We start from the raw sequence: 22461 nt of genomic DNA, 5'->3' as shown, positions 1-22461 counted from the left end.
CCTATTAGAAGTTGGGAGATGAAAATTACTGAAGACTGCAGCAGTTACCTGAATGCATGCAGTGCTTCCTTCTTGTTTCCTGTTTTTTGTTTTGTTTAGCCAGTAATCACAATCTGTGGGTTGTGTTCAGCTTGCCTCTTTATTTTCTGTATGACATCTATTACCTCACTAGTTATTTATTTCAGCTTTTGTAAGGCATGCAGGCCTTTCTGGAAGAACTTTTTAGAAATAAAGAGATTTATGTAAGAAGTCTCTATTGCAATTTCAGGAAGTCTGCTGCAGTTAGTTTAACATGCTGTGCTTTCTAAATCTTCTGTGGCACTTCTTGTTTTGGCAATGTTGTTACGTAAGAGATTTTTGGCATTTGATAAAGTTACATTTTAGCCTTACCCCTTGTAACTTACTGCTAGCTGTGCTGAAGCAGAGTTCCTTTCTAAAGTTCAATAAAACTGCTGCTTTTGAAAGCACTTTTGTTTTGGAAGGAGGAGCAGAACATACAGAAAACACCTCTTTTTCTCTCTTCCTCACGCACAGCTCCTTCTGTGTGGTTTTTTTCCCAATAGAAATTCACTGTCTTTTATCCAAAGCCTTCAACTCTTGTTCTTTATCAGTATTTGCACACACAAAGTTTGTAACCCCTTGCTATCTTCCTTGTTTGTAGGTCTATAACCTAGCGGTCCTCTGACTCCTACTGCTCTTGTCTTGTGCTTCCAGTTCATGTCCCGAGTTGTTTACCTTGACACCAGAGAAAGGGGTGAACAACCTGAAACTATTACATAGGGACACGCTGTCCAGTTTGCTTTTTCCCATCTTAGGTCTGTTTTCTATGATCTAGCTGACTGAGATTCTTCCAGACTTGCTTCTCAAAGTATTCCACCTGGTGGCAAAATTAGGGAGAGGGAATAGAAATCGTTTACACAGGCATAGGTCAAGTAATGTCAGAACCTGTAATGCAAGTCCTAATTTATTCTAGTCCCATGTTTTACAGTAGACAGAGAAATGAGAATATATGCATGTGCCTTAATTAAGTCTTGCATTTTTTTCTTGCATTTATAGCAATGTAAATTTGACCTTTAATGCTTTATACTTCTATTTGCTGAACATAAATAAAATCTAGCAGCCTAGCAATAGAGTGGAGAACTCTTCTAGCTGTAAGATGACAGTACTGTGTATTTGGTACTTATTTCTGTTTCATGAAAATTCTCACTCCTGTGTGTACCACCTGAAGAGGAATTGGTAAGGTGTGTAGGTTTCCAGATACCACCTGGAGCATGTGACTACCTGCTTTCAAACAGGTAGAAACAGCACCTCTTTGGAATTGTGTGTTTTCTATTACAGGAGAGGGACAAAGCTCATGGAGTACCAGTGGGCTTTCAGTCCTGTAGTAAATTAAATGGAATCAGTATAAGGAGAGCTGACTTGTGTAATTCTTCTTTCCAGTGATAAAAAAAGTGTGCTATTGGTCCATCAAGAGCTCTAACCCTATACCTGTGTAAAAACACTGAGCCTCTGAATTTGAGAAATGGTAGGATGGGACGCAGCTTGGCTTTTTGTCCTGTGTAGTATAAATTCCTTGAAGTGATAGTTTGAGGTTTGGACTTTTTCTGTAGCAGATATCTGAGAACTCTGTAGTGCTTTATAGCTTAATGCCTGGGAGTTTAGTACTCATGTCAGCCTTCTCATTAAAATGGTACTTGAACTTTGTTCCATGGTTTGATCTTCAAACCTGACATGGAATAGTATGTAGAGTATCCTGGTATGTAAAGTAAAAGATTTTTATGTTTGTGTTCTTCCAAAACCATTTAAATTGTTGAATTTACATATTACCTTGTAAGAAATAGTCTACAATCACAGTATATAGAAGTATTACATTGCTGCAGTGTGATTTATATTGTTACTGCTTCCTGTAGATCAACGTCAGAGTAACCACAATGGATGCAGAGCTGGAATTTGCCATCCAACCCAATACAACAGGCAAGCAGCTCTTTGATCAGGTAACTTATTTATGTTTCTATGTGTATATGTATGCCTGTGTTTGTGCACAAACACCATATTGTGTCTGTTAAAGCATAGTTTGATAAAGCAAAAGTGTTCTCCTGTATAAAATTGTGTGTTTAAATGTAAATGATTTAAGCTGTGCTGTTGATTAGATTGAACTTCGTCATTAATCTGAATGGAATGCACTATATCCAAAGACAATTCTATGTAGACAGGGGAACAGTGAGGAGTCAGTTGAATCTTGTGTATGGAGCTGCTTCCAAGTAATGGCATTTTAATCTAATCACTGTATAACAGTTGCTGTAGAATCATTAGAATTGCATCAGTGAGGAATTCTTATTACCTTCACTGTTGTTGAAAGGAGCGTAACACAAAAATTAAGGAAAGCTAGCATTTTTCTTTAAGAATCTGTAGATGTTTTATCAACAATTCAATGTTTGAAGAGCAGTGCAGTCCAAAATCCAGTTTACTTTTTATTTTAAAATGTGAATTGACTTTTAATGTGCTTCTGGTTTGTGGGCACATCAGAGCTACACCTTTACACTTGTCTATATCTTGAAATGAATTAAATGAGCTATCTGAATTATTTCCTTAAAAACATTGTTGGTGCATTCATTCTGTCTGATATGAGCCATCAGAACATTGAAGTATGTATTTTTATTTTTTTGCTATAATGTTCTGGAGCGTTCTAGAAAATCTTGAAAGGTTGCTAATACGTCATTTTTTCTTGAGGGAATAAAAAGTGCAGTATATAATCTAGACTCAAGATGCATGCATTCAGTTAAAAAATGAAGAAGTATTCCAAATTATTCTTCAAAAATAGTGCAACTGTATTTAAAGGAAAAAAAAGTTCAGTAGGACTGTTACTTCTGTGCACTCCACCATAGATGCTTGGTTTATGTAGTGCTGAGCATTTTGGAGAAAGTGACATTTTTAGAGATTTTCAGTGTGCCAATTAAGTGTCTCGGTATTTAAGTTGAAGGGATGAGAATTTCTTTGTTTCTGGCACTAAGCCTTTTGCTTTATAATCGAGGAAATTTGCCACTTTTATTAGAAGTGAGTGTGACACTTTGACCCCCTGCTCCTTTAACTACTGTCAATAGCAGTGCATCTTCAGCCTCAACAGAGGAGTAGGCTTCTTGCCTCTCTGAAAGCCTTCTTGAAGGGAGGAGGGATGGATGCACAGCCTGCTCTTTTGCTTTTTGTCTAGTCAACACTATCATCAAATAAAAAGCATAATATCCTCTGACACAGAAGCCTAGGGCTATTGCTTCTCTTGCTTCTCTTTTGCCAACCTTTGCTATATCTTCTGCCATACAGTGTTGGGTGTGGTGTCATTCTGCTGCATAATATCATGTGCCCAGGTAATCAGTTTCTTCCAAATAGGACTTTTGCAAACAGGGAGCAAAGATACAGCTGTGTATCCAAATAGGACTTTTGCAAACAGGGAGCAAAGATACAGTGAATTCTTTTCTGGCATGTTTCATGTTCTCTGCAACTTTATTCCTTAAATTTCTGTGTAGCTTTTGATGGTTCACTAGCTCTTATGGTCAACTTGTGGAGTTGAAAACCTAAGTCAAACAAAATCAGCTAGAACAGTTTTGTTTTGAGAGAAATTTTTTCAGTCTGATCTTAAATTTATACATGGATTACACAGAGTAGTGTCATGAGCTGAACTGTGTTGCCAAACCTGCATTAAATTTTCAGACGTAAAAGATGCTATTTCTCTATAGACAAAATTATGTAGCACTGCTCTTGAGGGAATTGGTCTGTCAGGATCATGCAGGGATGATGGACGTAGCAATAGACTTGTTGGCCAGTGCTTGCGGATAGCAACTTGTCCATGATTTTTGCTGTTGTCTAGTGCTTTTTTTTTGTTTTGGTGAACTACTTGTCCTTCAGTGTCAATGGTTCCTCCAGATTTTTAGATACTTTTTTCTGGAGTTGTTTCCTATTCTGTTTGTGTGCTTATCTTCATCTGCTAGCAGACAAGAATTTGGTGTTCTGATGTCTTTTTCTCTTCTGCTTTGAAACATACTGAAATTCTTGTTTATTGCACGAGCCTGATTTATAACAACTCCTACTCTTTCAGACTCCTACTATATCCAAAGTTCTTTAGTTAGTCCTTTAGTTCATTCTGTTGGGGTCAGTATGAGCACAAGAAGATCCATCCTCTTTTTCTTAACCCATTGTTCATCTATGTCCTTCCTAGTAGAAAGGGAATGCTGTAGTAGGTGTGCTTCCACAGTCTGCAGGCTTGTTCTTTTTCAATAAAGCACTGACACTAAGTATCAGAGCTGAGTGGGAATATTGTCTCCTTCACCTCAGGTTAAACCCCAGCTCTCCTTTTCAGGTATCTCAGAAGCCTCCCTTACAGTCTTTCAGAAGTTGACTGGCTGAATTTCCTGCTAGTTTGTCTTCTTGTGCATGTTTTGATTTGCCGAAGCATAGATCTGTTTCCAACAGGTTTTTATTACCTCTTAATTGCCACACTGTGGGCTGTAGTGGTGGATAAATCTGTTTCATGGATGTGATGAAAGTTTCCCTGAGGCCATCTAATAAATCTTTCAAGACAGAAATATAAATAAAATTCTGAAGTTTCCCATTGTGTACTTATTTTTGTATCACTCTGTCACAGTGTGTAAGTACCTATGTTATCTTGGTACAAAGTTTCAGAACTGTTTGTTTTTTTTTTAGGTGAGATGGCAGTGATAGACCATATTTTTTCCTTATTTGTAGTTCGAGGAGTAAAACAAACTAATGTGTATGCTGTGTTCAGTATTGATTTACAAGCATGTGTAACCTTGTGTTGTAGTAGAGAAACAGTACATATTCAAATAACTGCAATGCCCTGATTCTCCATTGACATGCAGAATCTAGCAGTTCAGAGTGATGTGTTTTGATAAGAGCATAAGCACTTGTCTCTGTATGCCTCATGCGCTGAGCATCTTGATTCTTGATCTCTGTGCAGCTCATGGGGCTGATCAGCTACAAAGGCTCAACTCATATGTCTACAAAGCAAAGAGTATTTTCAGAGTGGTATACTAAAGCCATAGGTGTTTTGATGAGTATGGTACAGGCAATCTGTGCTAATGGAAGCAGCTGGTCTTCTCTGCATTTGGGCATATGTGACTTGAGATACATAATTTAGTCAGCAAAACTAACAAACTTGTTCTCGTCTTCTCTCATGTTCCAAAGTAGGGAGACAAAGTATAGGAAGTTTTAGAGGAAATAACTGTATGCTAGAAGAGTTGTACTGGATCCATGAGTGTGGTCAGTTCTGTGCATTGGTGAAGGTTGAAAGTGAAACAGTTTGTAGGGTTTTTTTTGTATTACATATGCAGTCCTGTGGGACTTCCCTGATGGTTGCACTACAAGTAATTGCTGTCTGTTTTGGGACTGTTTCTTTTTCTTATCAAGTTCATCTATAAATATGCTTTTCATTTATTCAAGGACAACTTCCTTTATTTAATACCTTTTACTGATAGGCCTAATCTGAAATTTTGTAGGCAATCTCTGTATGGTTTTATTAGCCAGATCTTTTATCATCAACTGTTAGAAGATCTTGGAAACACCTAATGGAGGTGGTTCGTACTCTATACAATCATACTTGTACAGAGGTATTATTCAGTGATATAGTTTCATTGCTTTTGTTTGCATTTGTCTTTTGTTGAAGTAGACTTGCTTGTTGGTTGGTCTGCAGGTAGCTTCCCAGTCATGATTTCAAAGGATCCTGTTCATAGCTTTGCATCCCTCAGGTGATGAGTTTGATGCATGCATAAGTTGCACACTGGAGCTGGTCCTTTTGTTTAGAATACATTTTTTCCACTGCTACCTACTTCAAAAAGTCTTGTTAGGTATAAATTTGAGGTGGCTTATGCAAAGTAACAGCTATAAAATTCCTACTGCAGTGACCATTGATAACTGTAGATCACTTTCCTTTAGGTGGTAAAAACTGTTGGTCTTCGTGAAGTCTGGTTTTTTGGGCTGCAGTATGTGGACAGCAAAGGCTACTCAACATGGCTGAAGCTAAATAAAAAGGTAATAATTTCCTAGCACATAGGCAAATATATAGTTTTAAATACACTTTTATTAGGCTTTGAGAATGATTGAAAATTTTCTGTACTTCCAGTACAACAGCAACATATGCAAATGAATGGAAATTTTCTTAATGATAGTTATTGTTAAGTGGCAAAATATATATATTTTTATTTTATATATGTTTGTGTGTGTATATATATAATAAAACTTTTTCCCCACTACTTGAGGTTCAAGAACATGCATGTTTATAGCTACACATTTTTAACAAATCACTGATAATAGATATCCATTCTCTAATATGTAAATTGTAGAGTAGTTTTTATTTTTCCCCACCAGCTCTGAACAGCATCTCCCAGTTACTGGGAGCCAAGTACTTTGCATTCCACTTATGAATTTGAATGGCCACTTTTTTATATTGGCTTTCAAGTTATTAATGACACTGTGAAGAATAAAGGAATCCTATAAGTTAGGTTTAATCAAGGATAACTTTTGTCTTGAATTTTAAGAGATGAACTGGGAGGGATTTCTTTTTAGGAGCATGTGTTACTGTATGCATTTACATAATGTTACTTCTCAGTGATAAGTCCAGTGAGTCTAACCTGCTGACCACCAAACACACCTCTTAGCATTTATTATCTGTGTCTTGCTTTATGCAATGAGTGCTGTACTGCTCCAAATCTTTTTTAGTCCTAATGGCTAGCCTCCAGTGGTTGGAGGTTGTATCATGTGGGAAAAACAATTCAGCTTTACACTTAAATTAACATGCTATAGTTCTTGCTACAGAATCTTTATTAAACATTTTGTTTCTTCCTATAAGTCATCGGTGTCAAGTTTGTTGTGTTTATTATAACATCTAGTGCTCTTCCTATGTTTTCTTCATTTACTTATTTTTCTTCCTTAGGTAACACAGCAAGATGTAAGGAAAGAAAATCCTTTGCAGTTTAAATTCAGGGCCAAGTTTTTTCCAGAGGATGTATCCGAAGAGTTAATTCAGGAAATAACACAAAGACTTTTCTTCCTGCAAGTCAAAGAAGCTATCTTAAATGATGAGATCTATTGTCCACCAGAAACGGCCGTTCTTCTGGCTTCTTATGCTGTCCAGTCCAAGTATGGAGATTACAATAAGGAGATACATAAACTAGGCTACCTAGCCAATGACAGGCTTCTCCCTCAGCGGTGAGACAGACCATCATATGTGTTTTTGCATCATTTGCTCTGTATAAACTTGACTGCAGTATACTTCTTATAGTGAAAATACTAAGTGAAAAATGTGATTAATGGTAGCTTTTTAAAAGGGTGTGTGTTTGGCTAGTAGAGCTTACAAGGAAGTGATATCCCAGTTTACACTAAATATCAAAGCATCACAGCCATGGGTTTCTGGAGTGCTATTGAAACCCTATGGGTTTCTGGAGTCCTGTCCTCAACTGGCTGTACAGATTTAGCCTCTAAATTTTCAGAGTACTGTAGAATTCATATTGATCTGGAATACATACTGATCTATCATTGCTGAAGGCTTTCCTCTGCTGGCTTAAAATCAAGTTTGTTTAATAAGTTATTCAAGTTTATCCTTTTTCTTCACTTTATGTTGTTTTTATGCAAGAAGTTTTGGTAAATGATAGTAAATTCCAGATAAATAGTTATAAAATACACTTCATGCTACATATTTAACTTGCAAATGCTGACCTGGACAGAAATTTTATAAAATGTGTTCTTGTCATTATTGCTGAGCGTGAATGTTTTTGTATCAACCACTCATTTAGGTGCCTAGGAAAGGTAAGCACCTGGATTATAGTTTTGGGTTGCTTTTCTTTTTTCCTCATAGCTAAAACTGTTCCTGACATGCACTGGCAGTAAGGGAAGCAGTGCAGGGCAAATTTGCAAAGCTGGGTAGTTTTGCTAGTGTAAACAAATCTGTGATTGTGTATTGTCAGCAAATGCACACTTCGTAAAGTGTGTAACTTCACTGTATCTTCCAAGTGATGAGAAGTGTGGAATAGTTTGAGTTTTCTTTGAATTTCATATACTGTCCTTTTCTCATTTGGAAACTAAAAGTAGAAAGGAACTCATTTAGCTAAGTTTGAGAATCTTCTAGTAAAAAAGCATTTCTAAGCGTGATAAATATTTAAAGAAGTTTCTGCAAATGTTTCAGGTTCGTTAAAACCATGTGTAAGTGTTCGCTGCTTCCTTGTTGAATTTCATATCATTCTAGATGAGTACTAACTTAGGAAGGCGGGAGACTAAGAATCAGTGCAAGTCATTACTGAATATGATGGTTCACAAATCTTTGTCTTTGCTCAGTTGATGAGAGCCTGTGGGACACTGGAGTGCTTGTGTTCAACACACTCAAATACTTAAGATGCTCCTTTTCAGCAGGCAAATATTCAGATGATTTCCCAGCGTATTTTCAATGAGTTGTCAGATTGTGCTGAGTGAGCACATACTTTTGTATTCATTCTAACACAATTACTCCTGTTTTGCCCTTTGTCACCAGGGATTTGCTAGAAAACTATCAAGTATTTAATAAAAATACTTCAAAACCATGTAATGTCAAAAATACTTGTTTCAGGAAGCAGACTAGCTTTGCAAAATTTATGGGAAAAGTTGAGAGGATTTGCTGTTCTCCTTAACTATAGAACTGCATTCAGTGGTCAAAATATTATGGGTTTCTTGACTCAAAATTACGACTTGGTGGCAACAAGGTAGTAAGTCCTTGTATCTTTTGTCAGTAGCATGTGAAGGGAGAGCCAAATGATGAGATGGCTTTGTACCTAGATGTGGGGTGAGCAGCAAAACGAGCAAATGTGGGACAGACATCCTCTACAAAGATAAACACTGAGTTACTATCTTCTGCATCATGCTATTTCTTATTGCACTTCCTGAGGAATGCTGGGAAAAGTAGTAAACTTATAGTCCTGATTAAATAGAAATGAAGGAAAGAGAAAACTCTTCTGACAAATTTTAGTCAGATTAACTTGTAATTCCCTTGTAGTTAATTGGCCTTGAAAATAATTTCTGTAGGAAGGCTTGCAAAGTTGTGTGTGTGGCGTAAAAGCACAATATGCGTCCATAATAGCAGCCTGCTGCAGGTGAACCTCAAATCAGCTTTCTTCACTGTTCTGGTTTTCCTTAACAGCAGAATGAAAGCTTGAATGTATGAAGACTAATCTGTGGCATCATGTATGAGGTCTTTATAGGTCTGTGTGTTCTGGGGAGCTCCAGATGTTACATTTTATGGCTTTACTGAAATTTGCCATGTGCCATGGTGTGACTTGTGTTATAATACAAACTGTATAGAATACCATGAAAAAGTGAATCTGTACTATTTTTTAAACGTGTATTTTTTTGAAATTAAGCACCTGTGTGTTTGGGTGAAAAGGTGAGCAGTATATAGGGAGTAATGTTTAAATTTCTTCAAGCATATGTTATGCCACAAGTCTTAAAAATATATATATACAATAATCAGTGTAATTTAATTACAATTTATATTCACAGTGTGTTAGAACAGCACAAGCTAACAAAAGAACAATGGGAAGAGAGAATACAGAACTGGCATGAAGAGCACAGGGGGATGTTAAGGTAATTACACTGAAAATGTTCCAAGACCTGTAAGGGTATTTCTTGTTATCAAGATGTTTTGGGTGGTATAATTTTGCTTGGAGACACTGCTTGGAGACTTTTCTTCTGCTCTGGTTGGTTTAAGCAGTGATCAAAAACTCCATGAGGGGTTGGATGAGAATTGAATTTCCAGTTGGATTGTTGGCTGCCTGTGCAATTTCTGTTAGACTGTTAGCTGCCCTTGTTTGCAGTTGCATACCTCTAAAATTTATTTCTTTACTCCTCAGGCTGAAAAGACGAAGTGCAGAGATTGAACTGTATTTGAGTATTAGGGTATAAAGTGCTACAAGCTTTTAAATCAGCATACATGTGAATTTACAATAGGTGTTTGATTCCTAACTAGATTTCTCACTCATAAGTTACTCTGTAATCCCGCTGTTACATTTTATTTCTGTTATATTTGTATTATTATATTACATTATATTTGTCCCTGTTGTGCGTTTACACTTTTTTTCTGTTCTTTTCATCAGGGAAGATTCTATGATGGAATACCTTAAGATAGCACAAGATTTGGAAATGTATGGAGTCAACTATTTTGAAATAAAAAATAAAAAAGGAACTGAGTTGTGGTTAGGAGTTGATGCCTTGGGTCTGAATATTTATGAACATGATGATAAGTAAGTGGCTAATACTTATTTTTACAGTTAGTCCTAGAAGTGTCCTACCTGAGATTATACAAAAAGCACGTGTGTCAGTAACATCTGGCAAAATAGGTTATCAGAGGTCTTCTATGTGAAAGATAAAACATTCCAGTACTTAATTCTGTAGAAGAAATAGCAATTTGTAAGAGGTGAATGGAAGAACACTTCTGTGTAAACTTAAATTGATGTTGCTAAGTAATGGATATTTGTAGCAAGACCAGTTTTGTGTAGTTTTTCCTGTACTTTTCACTCCTTCAAGATTGTTTTTAGTCAGGGTGAAAAGGACATTGGAAAGCTGAACACTGTGTTTGAAAAGTTTGCAGTATCTGCAATTAATAATAGAGCTTTTAGAGCAGGAAGAACTTTAGATAGCAAAAATGAAACCTTTTAGTCCTCAAGGAAAATAGATGGATCTTCTGTTCTAATAGCGATCAGATTTTGCCTTGCTTGAACAAGGGTGGAGCTGAAATATACAAAACTTAGTCTTAAAACTGAAGAACAGACTCATTCTTATGTTTCTTTTCAAGACATTTCTGTTTTAATGGTATCTGATCGTAACAGTACTTTACAGTGGTTTGAAGTAAAACGTGTTGAATACCAATAAGAGCTGTCACCTGAACTGAAATTTCAAGCTTGGATGTGTATGCTCCCTAACAAAATTCTCTAAGCCTTAATAGCCATTAGATGGCAACATAACACCTGAAAGATGATGAAAATATTCAGAGAATGTTCAAATAAGGTTGAATGATCAACTATTTCTTGGTATTGTTTTAATTCAGACAGATTGCAGTCAAATGCTTAACTTTATTTTTAATACTTTTAATTAACATAATATAAACTCAGAAAACTTTCTGTGCCAGCGGAGTCAAATATTTGTATTTTACAATTTAATTAAAGGACTGTGTTTCAGTGTTTAAAAGTTTGCAGTTGGTGCAGAGCATTGTAACTGCTTCACAACTTAATTTCATCCACTTGCATTTTAAGTAGAATTCAGTGTGAACTTGGGAAATGTGATAGAATGTATCTTACAACTGAGTTGAACCAAAGTATAGCCGTACTGAAGTCTGATCTCATTTCAGTCTTTGGAATGTCTAACTTTTCTAAAATCATATCCCCATTGAAATAGTTGCCAATTTCTCTGAAGAGAGGTTAATAAAGAATCGTGGTATTCAGCATGTGTTTAATGGTAGCAGAATATGTCAAAACTTGAAAGTTCTGGATTTCTCCTGTTGCAATGTTATAGGAATATAATACTTACTTTGCTTAAGTTCAGCAAAGGAGCATGTGAAATTGTTAGCCCAAAATATGCTTAAACTGTTTTCATGGTAGGTTTTGTAAATGTAATTTAATAGTGGCAGAGAAAACAGGGTGAAAATAAGCCTTATGTATCAGTGGATGTTAATGAAATGCCTATCTTTTTCTTCTTTTAATGAGAACTTTTTCTCTTTGAAGGTTGACACCCAAGATTGGTTTTCCTTGGAGTGAAATAAGAAACATCTCTTTCAATGACAAGAAGTTTGTCATAAAGCCAATTGACAAAAAGGCCCCTGTAAGTAGTCTGTAGAACAGCGTGCCTTTATATATGAAGGGTTTCAAGCCTGAAGGAGCCTGCTCCAATACTATGGCATAAGCAAATACTTTTATGCTTTTTTTTAATATTGGTAGAATATTAGGCAGTAATCAGAAATTCAAGTTTTGAAGTATGGCATATCTATTTTCACTCCCTTTTAGTTGATGCTTAAAATTCTTTTTTCTTTAAGCCAGCTAATGTTTTGTGATAAATTAAAAAGCTGCTTTGTGGCACACTGGGTTCACTGCACTCCTACCTCTTGTTTTTAGTTTTATTTTTTGCTTGCATTACAGTAGCACTTCCATGGGACTCTGTGGGGCAGAACACTGTTAACTTGCATTGAAACAGTAGAGAATAGCACTACTTTGAGAAGTTGATAAATAAACTTCTAAGATCTACGAGAGGAATACAGATGGGGTTTAGAATTTATCTTACAGCTTCCTTATGGTAACTAGATTTTGGAGGAAGAGTATAAAAACGTTTCTAAATTTAAATATAACAAATGTGCAAAAGCAGTAATACTTCGACTGTTGTCACAGCTGAGCTTTTCGATTAATGGATGTGCATATTTTCCTAGGATTTTGTTTTTTATGCACCTCGTCTGAGAATTAACAAGCGTATTTTGGCACTGTGTATGGGAAATCATGAATTGTACATGAGGAGGAGGAAACCTGATACAATTGAAGTGCAACAGATGAAGGCCCAAGCTAGAGAGGAGAAACATCAGAAACAATTGGAAAGGTAATTAACAAACTTTCTTGAAACAGAAGGAAAATTCTTTTCAGAAAGCTAAGTCATAGAATATCAAACGTCCTGGCGTTCTGGAAAGGACACTTGCTTTTCTCTCTGTAATATGTAAGCAGGTTTGTGCCCTGGCATGGTTCACCTGTCTTAATAGAAAGCCATATCCCTTAGGAGCTCTCAGCATAGTAATAGTAGCTGTACTGTTGTTTCTCTTTAAGTTTTTTGTGAAGCATTTACAGTTTGTTGCTTGATTCTTAGGGCTTTTATACTCTACATGTGAACTGTGAAAGCAAGTTCAGCAAAGACTATAACAACTTACCTTCTGTGTATTAAAAAAAAAACCAATTACTATTTCTAGCACAGATGGGATGTCAGTTGTGTAAAATACAGCTATAATTTTATCTTTACCTGTTTGGACTGTGACCGAGGTTGCTAATTGATTCTGTTTGTAATTTGTTCTTATGTGCTGTATTTTGAAATGGAGAAACTTGGCTATTGTGTTTGAATATGAATTTTAAAAATTTAAATATTTTTTTATTACTTAGGTAAACTGAAAAAAAAATGCTACTGGAATCCTCAGAGTAAAATTTAATCTGCTTAATGTTAAAAAAAATAAAAAAGCCTTTTATTATTTTCAGGGCACAGTTAGAAAATGAGAAGAAGAAAAGGGAGATTGCAGAAAAGGAAAAGGAAAGAATAGAGCGTGAAAAGGAGGAATTAATGGAACGCTTAAGACAAATTGAGGAACAAACAATGAAAGCTCAGAAAGGTGAGCTCTCGCTGCTCCTGGATTTATTCTGATAACACTGTTTAGTTCATTTGGGTAGGGCAGCTCCAAAGTTTTCTTGGTGTTTGTTTTTCTTTGTGGTGTTTTGTTTGCTTTTTTGAATTTATTTTAATAACAAGACAAGATAGCTCTCCTGAAATTAAAGCACAAACAGTGCTATTTTAAAAGTTGAAAGTTCAGGTATGTGGGTAAACGTTTTTTATAATATAAAAATGATTCCTAATATAGCAGAAGTCTTTATTTTGATTTATAAAAAGGAAATTGAACAGCATATGGTTTAACTCAGATTTATGACGTGCTTGAAGTGCTGAAAATCTGAGGCTGGAGGAGGTATGGGGACTAGAGTTACTCACAGTAATTCCTGTAGGATTTTGTTGAATTTAGTTTTTCATTTGGAAGTTCCCTATCCCTTTGTTTTCTTATACCCTTGTTGGAGCTGAGAACTTCAAAAGTTCAAGTCTCAACAGATTTTAGCGACTAAACCATGTGTGTTCACTAAACAGTTTTTATGTTGAGCTGTTCTATACAGTCACTATCTCCACAGCTTTCCCTCTTCTCCATATAGGTTTTTTTTTGCTCCATATTCATGAATGTTCCATTCCTCTCTTCTTTTTATAAACAATGACTTCAAGCACAGTAAAGACAATGACAGGCTGTAGCTATGCAGATAAACTGCATATGTCTACATTTTCTCCAGCTCTACCTCCAGTAGTGCCCAGTATTTCAGTGCTAAACAAGTTGGACACACCTACACAGGCAACACAAAATCTGTGTCCTGGAATTGTTTAAAGGAGGCATTAAGTTTAGAGGTGGAACACATCTACTAGGGCAAAAAAACCTGTAGGTGCATTTTCAGTTCACAGCAGTAAGTTGCTAGCCAGTTTCACAAGTCTTTGGAAGATTTATAGTTTGACTAAACCCAGAGATTTTTCTCTAGGCACTGAAAAAGCTCCTTCTGTTGGTATGGAGTGTGTGTACCCTCTGTGTATTCCATTCCCTTGCTTAAACTCCTCATGCCGAAGCTTTTCTGAGGAAAGGTTTAAACTTTTTTTTTGTTGGCTTTTAGAGTTTTTTTTATATGGTGAAATAAATTTCATGTTTGCTTTATTTAAAGTGTTTTTTATGATATTTGGGTCTAATTTTTACATAAATTAACAAAAAAGTGATCTTGGGCAAAATGTTCAGCAGGAAAAATGTCAGTTGAAGTATTTTCATGATTGTAGATGTTAAGGAACCTTAAAAATGGGCAGTGTTTGCAAAGCTACTCTGTTTTGGTGACCATGTTCCCATTGCTGCTTTTCCAAGAGCAGGATGTAAATGTCAGAAACATGCAGTTTTGGAGAACTTAACAGGAATCACATCGTAGCTTAGAGTTCTTGAGAGCTGTGTTTTCAAAGAAAACTCAGGAAGCACCCCTTGCTCTGTGTGTTCTGAGAATGTCTGCCATTCGGAATGGAGTAACTTTCATTTGGAATCGTGTTAAGCAGTGTACTCAATTTATTGTTATCAAGAAAAAGTAAGACTCCTGCTATGTTAAAGTTGTTAAACACTTTTTGGAAATGTCTTCAGTCATAGGTTACTGTGGCAGAAATCTCTTTTGTTCTTTTTTTTAATTTAACATGATGCTCTTAAGAAGATTGTACTAACAGAAAATATAAATAGGGAACTATCAAAAATGAATTAAAGGGGAAGGGGAAGAACCTTTCTCAATTCTGAACAATTTTTTTTATATTCTAGTAATTTTTTAGGCAATATAGTCTGATTTAGTGTTCCTAGTCTTTTTAGCATTCTTTTTACATATGAACTTTATATAATGGTGCCTTTGTTCTGGAGTTAATGTGGTAGCATAAAGCGTTCTCCATCTTCTCTGTTCAAATAGTGTTTTTAAATGTTAGTGTTATGGGTATGCAGTAGAACAACTCACTGTACTTGTAATGCAGTGCCCCTGACTTTGGCCTTCAAATTTTGATTATTATAAAAGAAATTCCTTGTGCAATTCATCCCTCAAAAGTACCGTACTGGTAGATTGATTCCTCTTAGGTCCCTTTTGTCAGAGTTCTGCCCTTTACCTTGCACTATTTTGCTAACCAAGCACCTAGACAACTGTTATCCCTTCCTTGGTTTCAATTTTTGCTATTTGCACTTTCTGGAAGTCTGTTCTCTGGCCTCTTGAATGGGTCTCCATCATTTTGCTGGAAGTGCATGTCTAAAACATCAGCTGCCTTTAAGATACTCTTGTAAAGCATTTCAGTGGAGTAGAAATCTTTGGCTTTTCTGTGGAAACAAGGATTTAATGTGTGAGAGAACTCTGGGGTGATAGGTGTATGTTCGTATACTTACATATTTATTTTTATCAGGGAGCTGATAGCTTTCTGAAACCCTGAGCTGTGAGGTGAAATATATCCAAAGTGTGTTTTAAAGGGGGAGGAGGAAAATGCTAGACGTGGAGTGTAGCTTCAAGGGACATGCTGACAGTTCTTGGCTGAAGTCAGGCTCGCTTGAGGCAGGCTGTAAAGCTTTGTGGTAGCTGTTATCTGTGTTACACATGAATAGGAGCTAAATAAAGATATATTGCCTGCGAACTGTCCCTTTGGCAGAGCTAGAGGAGCAGACCAGAAGAGCTCTAGAACTGGATCAGGAAAGAAAGCGTGCGAAAGAAGAGGCAGAGCGCCTGGAGAAGGAGCGCAGAGCGGCTGAGGAAGCTAAAGCTGCTCTAGCCAAGCAGGCAGCTGATCAAATGAAGAACCAGGAGCAGCTAGTAAGAACCTCTATTCTTGCACTGAAGCAGATGGAAAAACAATTGTGATTTACACTGGCATTTTGGTTACATCTGTTTTGTAAAGTGAATGGGTATGTGAAATACCCCGTGCTTTGTTACAGATTGTTGTGGGACTTCAAGAAAACAAAACAAAAAAAAAGCACCCCTAAGCCTGTTAAGTTTTACTCTGTTTACAGCATTACCTTCTCACATTCTGTGCTAGATGACTTCTTACTGAAGAATTGCACGTGGTAAATGAGAAAGGAATGAAGATCTTATAGGAAAATATTTCTCAACTGTAAAACTCAAAACTTTTAGTAGTCTTTAAACTCAGCACAGAGTGTTTGAGGCAAGATTTATCTTAACAGTACTGAGATTATCATCTGAAGACATCAGCTTTTTGTTAAATCTGTTAAAGCTGTACTGAACTGAAACAGTGCCAAATGGTAATTTGTAACTGCAGGTCTTTATTTCCCAGCACGTTTGGAAATGCAGAAGATAGATTATTCTCCATCCCAGACAGTCTCCTGTCAGACAAAAATGCTGATTCTCTCTGTCTGTCATACATGTTTAAAATTTCTATTTTTAATAAGCAGAGCAGTGCTGAATGATAAATGACTCTCTTCAAAGGCACTGCTTTCTTCCACTGAAGAGCTGAAGTGGTACTGAACTAAAACTTCTGTCCTGTTTGTTTTTGTTTTAGGCAGCAGAACTTGCTGAATTCACTGCCAAGATTGCACTTCTAGAGGAGGCCAAGAAAAAAAAAGAGGAGGAAGCCTCAGAATGGCAGCACAAAGTAATGAGCTCATGTTGTGGGAAATCAGAACATCAGAGAACCTAGGGGAGATGAGTGCAGAACTATCAGTGAAAGTGCATGGGGTTGGGTCTCTGACTCCCTTTGAGTTTCAGATAAGGGTTTTATTCTTTTTTTTTTTTCCTTTTTTGAAGCCACTACATGCTTACATTATAGACAGACAGGAAAGAGGGGAATTCTCATCACAAAGATATGATCAAAGATAAAATGGTTTTCTTATATGGGGTGATAGGTGAAGCTTTGTGCTGGAAAAGAAACACATTAAGAGGGAGGTGTGAATAAAACAATAGTAAAAAAAATCATGAGTAGTGATGAAAAGATGGACCAAAAGGCACGTCATATGTCATATGATTCTTAGCTCTGCTGGGTCCCACTTGGAGAACTGTGTCTAGTTCTGGGTTCCATAATAGAGGAGAAACTTGAACGTACTCAAGACAGTCCAGAGAAGGGCCATGAAGCTGATGAAGGAACTGGAGCACCTCTCTTGTGAGGAGAGATTTCTCAAGTATTTCTTCTGAATTTTTAAGTAGTTTAAATCAATTTTTAAAACGCTAAGTGTTGTCTGTTGTATTTAGGCTTTTGCAGCCCAGGAGGATTTGGAAAAGACCAAAGAAGAACTGAAATCTGTGATGTCTGCTCCTCCTCCACCTCCTCCACCACCAGTTATTCCTCCAACAGAGAATGAACATGATGAGCATGATGAAAACAATGCTGAAGCCAGTGCAGAACTGTCTTCTGATGGTGTCATGAATCACAGGAGTGAGGAGGAACGGGTAACAGAAACACAGAAAAACGAGCGTGTTAAGAAACAGCTCCAGGTAATGAAGACATACGGTTATATCGACATCATTCAGGCTTTGGGTTTTCATTCTTTATTTTTAAAAGGTCACACTGAATTGTTTGCGTGTCAAGGAAGCACCCTTCTTAGCAATTATTGGGTTTATTACTCATTTAACAACCAGTATCATTCATGGTGTTACAGAGCAGAATAAATGGGAAGACCCAATGCTTTCGTGCTTTGTAGCCTAGAAATATTAGGATGTTGTCACGTTGGGCAGTGAAGATTTCAAGCAATTGTACAATGGCCAGGACGCTGAGTGTTAAGGAGTAATGCTTTCCTTCTGAGTTCTGAATTCCATTAATAAGTATGGACAGATGCTTGTTCAATAGTATTTGGGTTTATTTGCTGCTGCTCACAGACATCATAAATGTAGAGTCTGAAATATTCCCATTGAGGATGAATGTTATTTCCCTGAGAGAGCTTTTCCTCCTGGATCAGTCTCTCAGAGTAGAATAATCTAATGTGACTGGTAACGGTTTGCTACGTTATGAAATATCTGTTTGGGAAGGAAATGAAAGAAGAGGAAAGAAAAAGAAGCATTAGTGTGATTCTGTTAATGCATCTTTTCTACTTGCCTGGTCACTGACAGAATCAGGGAGCTGAGTGTGCTGTCTTCAGTCAAGCAGAAATAGAAATAATTTTCCTGTTTTATCTTGCCGGGCCCTCTGTTGTCAGATGTTAGGTTTTCAGGTGCTTGTTTGATGCTCACATATCTGTAAGGAAAGAATCTAGTGCTGTAGTCTTCTCCCTTCTGCAGTCGTTCTGATAGACCTTACAGCTTCGGTCACTGAACAGTACAGACAGTATTTCATTGGTTGACAGTCGGGAATCCCTGTCCAAGCTGCAGGGTAGGTATTATCAGAAACTCCAGAATCGTGACAAGATCAGTTAAAGCACTTAAATCCAAATATTTTATTCAACAGGCTTTAAGTTCTGAGTTGGCCCAAGCCAGAGATGAAACCAAGAAAACACAAAATGATGTCCTTCATGCTGAGAATGTTAAAGCAGGCCGTGATAAGTACAAGACTCTGCGACAGATCCGACAAGGCAATACAAAGCAGCGTATTGATGAGTTTGAAGCAATGTGAGAGCTGTTATTTTGCATATATGTTCCTCGTAAAGCTGAACCACCAACAGAGAAAAAAAGCAGGCCTTTGCAGATTTGATGGATTGCACCCCACTTTGCCAAAGCACTTAAATACCAGTTTGACTACAGTGATTAGAAGACTAATTAGGGGAAGCTATTCAACAGTAAGGCAGTCTGTCATCCCTAGCTTTGCAGGGGAGGGTGTGGAGAACAATAGTGTTTTTTTTCCCCCCGTCATGTCTTCAGTTTTGTTGTTTTGTAGTTTTTTCTTTGAAAACTGATGTGAAGTGTATGATGATTGACAAGTGTACATATTGCTTAAACATAAAAAAGAATAAAGGAGCAGAACCAAAACTGGATAGGTACTATTTCAGGATGACCAAGTTTGAAATGAAATTTTTCAACGTAGCTAAACCGTGAAGAGTTCAATATCACTGACTTTCAGTTTTTTTCTTTTTTTTTTTTCCTCCCTAGTGAAGTTCTTTGGTGTTTCATGGCCCGTCATCATTGATGGTTTTCTTTGCCTACCTGTTCACAAAGGTCTGGATGGCAGGTGGTGGTTCCAGATGCTTTTCTCAATGGAACGCTACCTGTGGGCAGCACGTGGCTGCTGATAGGCTGCAATATGTCTTGCTTTTCCCTAGCTCATTATTTTAGATACGCCAAGTGTTTAAATGCACCAAAACTCAAAAACGACAAAAAAAAAAAAGCTTTGTATTGCTATTTGCTTGTAATTGTTTTGTTTGCAGTAGGGAGACCCTGGACCTTTCTGGCAAGGGAGCATATGAAAACATCAGTCCCAGGGAGGGGACAGTATCCTACCTCACTACTACATACATGATGACTGGTCCTTCAAACACCATGAAAAGGCTCTGTTGCTTTGTAGTCATATCATAAACACTAGGAGCTCTGGCTCCTGGGATTCTCTTTCACATTGAGATGGATTTATAGTGCTAAATGCTGTTAAACTGCCTTTTGTTGAGTATAAATTGTAAAAGCATCTTGTATTTTTTTTAAAGCTGTAACCTGTCACTGGTATTCAATCTTCTGGGAGGGGTGTCGAAGGTGCATATGAGTTAATTCGATGTTGGATTTCAAAATACAAAATGAAAGTTCCCAGAATTGGAGTTAAAAGTATTTATGGCTTCAGTTTTAAGTGAAGCTGGTATTGTAACTGTCATATCTGATGTCAGATCATTCAGTCCTTTCCTTCTTGGAAAGGAGACTTGCTCCTTGTTTTCCTTTTCTTTTTTTATTTGGGAAATCCTAGGAAACGAACTTCAGAAATCTTCACAGTTAACGTGGGCAGCAGTTGTTCCTTCTGTCACAGTACCTTAGTAAATACCTACGACAGAAGAACCCTGCTTTCTCTGAGGATGGTTCAGCTCTTTTCTGTTTGATATTATGCACTCATAAATTTACTTATCTATTAAAATTTGCCATTTTATTAAACATTTTTTTCATGCACAATAGGTTTAATTTTCTTATGAACAGTCCGACTAAGTTTTTTTATCTTGCAGAGTTAAAGGTTGGCTATGTGGGGTGACACCGCAAAATAAAATGAAAATATGTAATATATTTTTGGTTTGTGGGGCTAAACATATCTCTAACCTTGAAGACTGATGTGCAGATGGTGTACACACGCTTCAAAATGCTGCTTGGTGGAAGCTGGTGTTTCTACTTGCAGTGCATTGTAAGAGCAGATCTTGTTTCACAGGCTTCACCCAGCAAAGCACGAGCAAGTTCCTCCAGTACCTGGATAGTTTGCCATAGCAGGTGAAGTGCTGTGCTTCTAGGGACTTCTTGTTTTTCCCTGGGAAGTGTCCACCAACGTTGATACATCAGTTCCAGCGTTGGGGAAAAGTTGCAGGGAAGTTTGCTGTTCATAAACCTACAGTATATAGAGTAGGGCTGGATGGATTAGATCCATTTACAGAGCTGTGTGATTTTTGTTTTCCCTAAAAACAACCAGGAACAACCATTTGTACTACAGGTTTCCACAGTGAACAAAGTGGTCACAGCTGCTGCCACCGGCGCAGAAATGCTAAGAATACCTTGAATGATGACTTGGTGAAGTAATTTTCCACATGCTTTTTCCTTTAGCATCCTGTTTTGTGTTGTACAATTAAGCTACAATTACATCTACTATTTTGGATAACATTCATTGGTTAACAATAAAGAGATACAGTAAATTTCTCTGAGGTCCGCTGTTGTTATTTAATGCATTTGTTTTCTGTCCATGCAGCTTTGCTAAACGTATTAAGGTTTTTCCAGAGCAGGGTAGAAGTGTTGGTCATCAGCCTTTTGTCTCACAGGTCTGTCAGATTGAGGTGTAAAAGGAACATCTCTGGAACTGTATCAATAGAGGATGATGTTCTGCTTAGAAATCAGCACTTGCAGTTGGGAGGAAGCACTGTGGTGGTTGGCTCAAAACAAGCTTTATCAGAACAAATGGGTTCTGTTGAACAGCAGTTTGACCACATAAGAGCTATGTGAGTAATGTAAGAACTTTTCAGTCACTGCCACGTGTTGTTTAGCCCCAGGATAGGTTATGTTTAATTATGGGTTCGTGTCTTGTCCTAAAGGTGAAGAAACTTTGTGATGCTACACACCATAGCAATCGGCAGTGCTGTCAAGCATATGCAGGGCTTATGTTCTCTGTAATGGCAGGTTTGGATTGGTATGTTCCTCTGCTGCACATCAGAACTTACACTTTGTTGGCTGGATCTTCGAATACCTATTATTTTGCATGTTCAGTTTAATTTGTCCAAAACAGAACAGGGCTCGTGTCTGTGCTTCTAAACGTAGTTTGGGGATCTGTAGTTGTGCACATTGGCCTTTATCTTGGAGTGTGTTCCCCAGCACTGTGCCAGGTGACCTGCTTAACCGTGGGGAGAGAAAGGAGACCTGTTGTAAACAAAAAGTGCTTTTATTAAAGACAACACGGAGATTACAATATGAGTTAAAACCTTTTGCTTCTGAAAGTGAACTTCTATGCAAGCATTTTCTGTCTTTATGTGTGGAAAATACAGAAGAAACCTTAATTCCCTGAACTGGTTTCAAGAACTTCAACAGAGGTGAGGGAGACCTATGAAATCAGGTGATTGATCACACAAATGTGTGTGGGAACCTCTTCCCAGCGCAGTGACGGAGCAGTGGCACAGCTGCACAGAGAGGTGGTGGAGTCTCCTTCTCTGGAGACGTTCCAGACCCGCCTGGACGCCTACCTGTGCAACCTGGGCTAGGGAGCTGCTTTGGCAGGGGGTTGGACTCCATGGTCTCTGGAGGTCCCTTCCAACCCCTACAATCCTGTGATTCCTAAGTGCTTTCTGGGTAGAAATACCAACACAAAAAATCTTCCTCTTTCAGGAATGTGATACAGCGTTCACTTATTAATAGAAACTGTTCAGTAGCATAATGTATTTGGGTAAGATTATTCATGAAAATGTGCTTGCTGTTAATGCATTAACATACAGACGTACCTTTTTTGACACTTCAGAGCTACTTGCAGCTGTGTTTGAGCTGCTAAGCTATCTGCTAGAGGTGTAGAGGACCTGTCCCCCAG

General features: G+C 37.4%; 1 protein-coding gene across 1 annotated transcript in view; it reads left to right on the top strand.

Annotated features, from left to right (window-relative positions):
* Positions 1–21092, top strand: part of RDX (radixin) — a 35087-nt gene extending 13995 nt beyond the window's left edge. Inside the window, exons 3-14 of the mRNA XM_065730081.1 lie at positions 1911–1994; positions 5944–6039; positions 6941–7215; positions 9532–9615; positions 10125–10271; positions 11748–11844; positions 12443–12606; positions 13248–13378; positions 15994–16154; positions 16858–16950; positions 17544–17786; positions 18733–21092. Coding sequence (XP_065586153.1) covers positions 1911–1994; positions 5944–6039; positions 6941–7215; positions 9532–9615; positions 10125–10271; positions 11748–11844; positions 12443–12606; positions 13248–13378; positions 15994–16154; positions 16858–16950; positions 17544–17786; positions 18733–18897 — 1740 coding nt within the window. The 3' untranslated portion in view covers positions 18898–21092. The remainder of the gene's footprint in view (positions 1–1910; positions 1995–5943; positions 6040–6940; positions 7216–9531; positions 9616–10124; positions 10272–11747; positions 11845–12442; positions 12607–13247; positions 13379–15993; positions 16155–16857; positions 16951–17543; positions 17787–18732) is intronic.
* Positions 21093–22461: the final 1369 nt, after the last annotated feature.

This window comes from Cyrtonyx montezumae, unplaced genomic scaffold (assembly GCF_038088225.1).
Source record: "Cyrtonyx montezumae isolate F1298 unplaced genomic scaffold, pur_monq_1.0 scaffold_12, whole genome shotgun sequence".
Taxonomy (NCBI): Eukaryota; Metazoa; Chordata; class Aves; order Galliformes; family Odontophoridae; genus Cyrtonyx; species Cyrtonyx montezumae.
The sequence above is the reverse complement of the archived record's forward strand: the minus strand, read 5'-3'. Positions and strand labels throughout refer to the sequence as shown.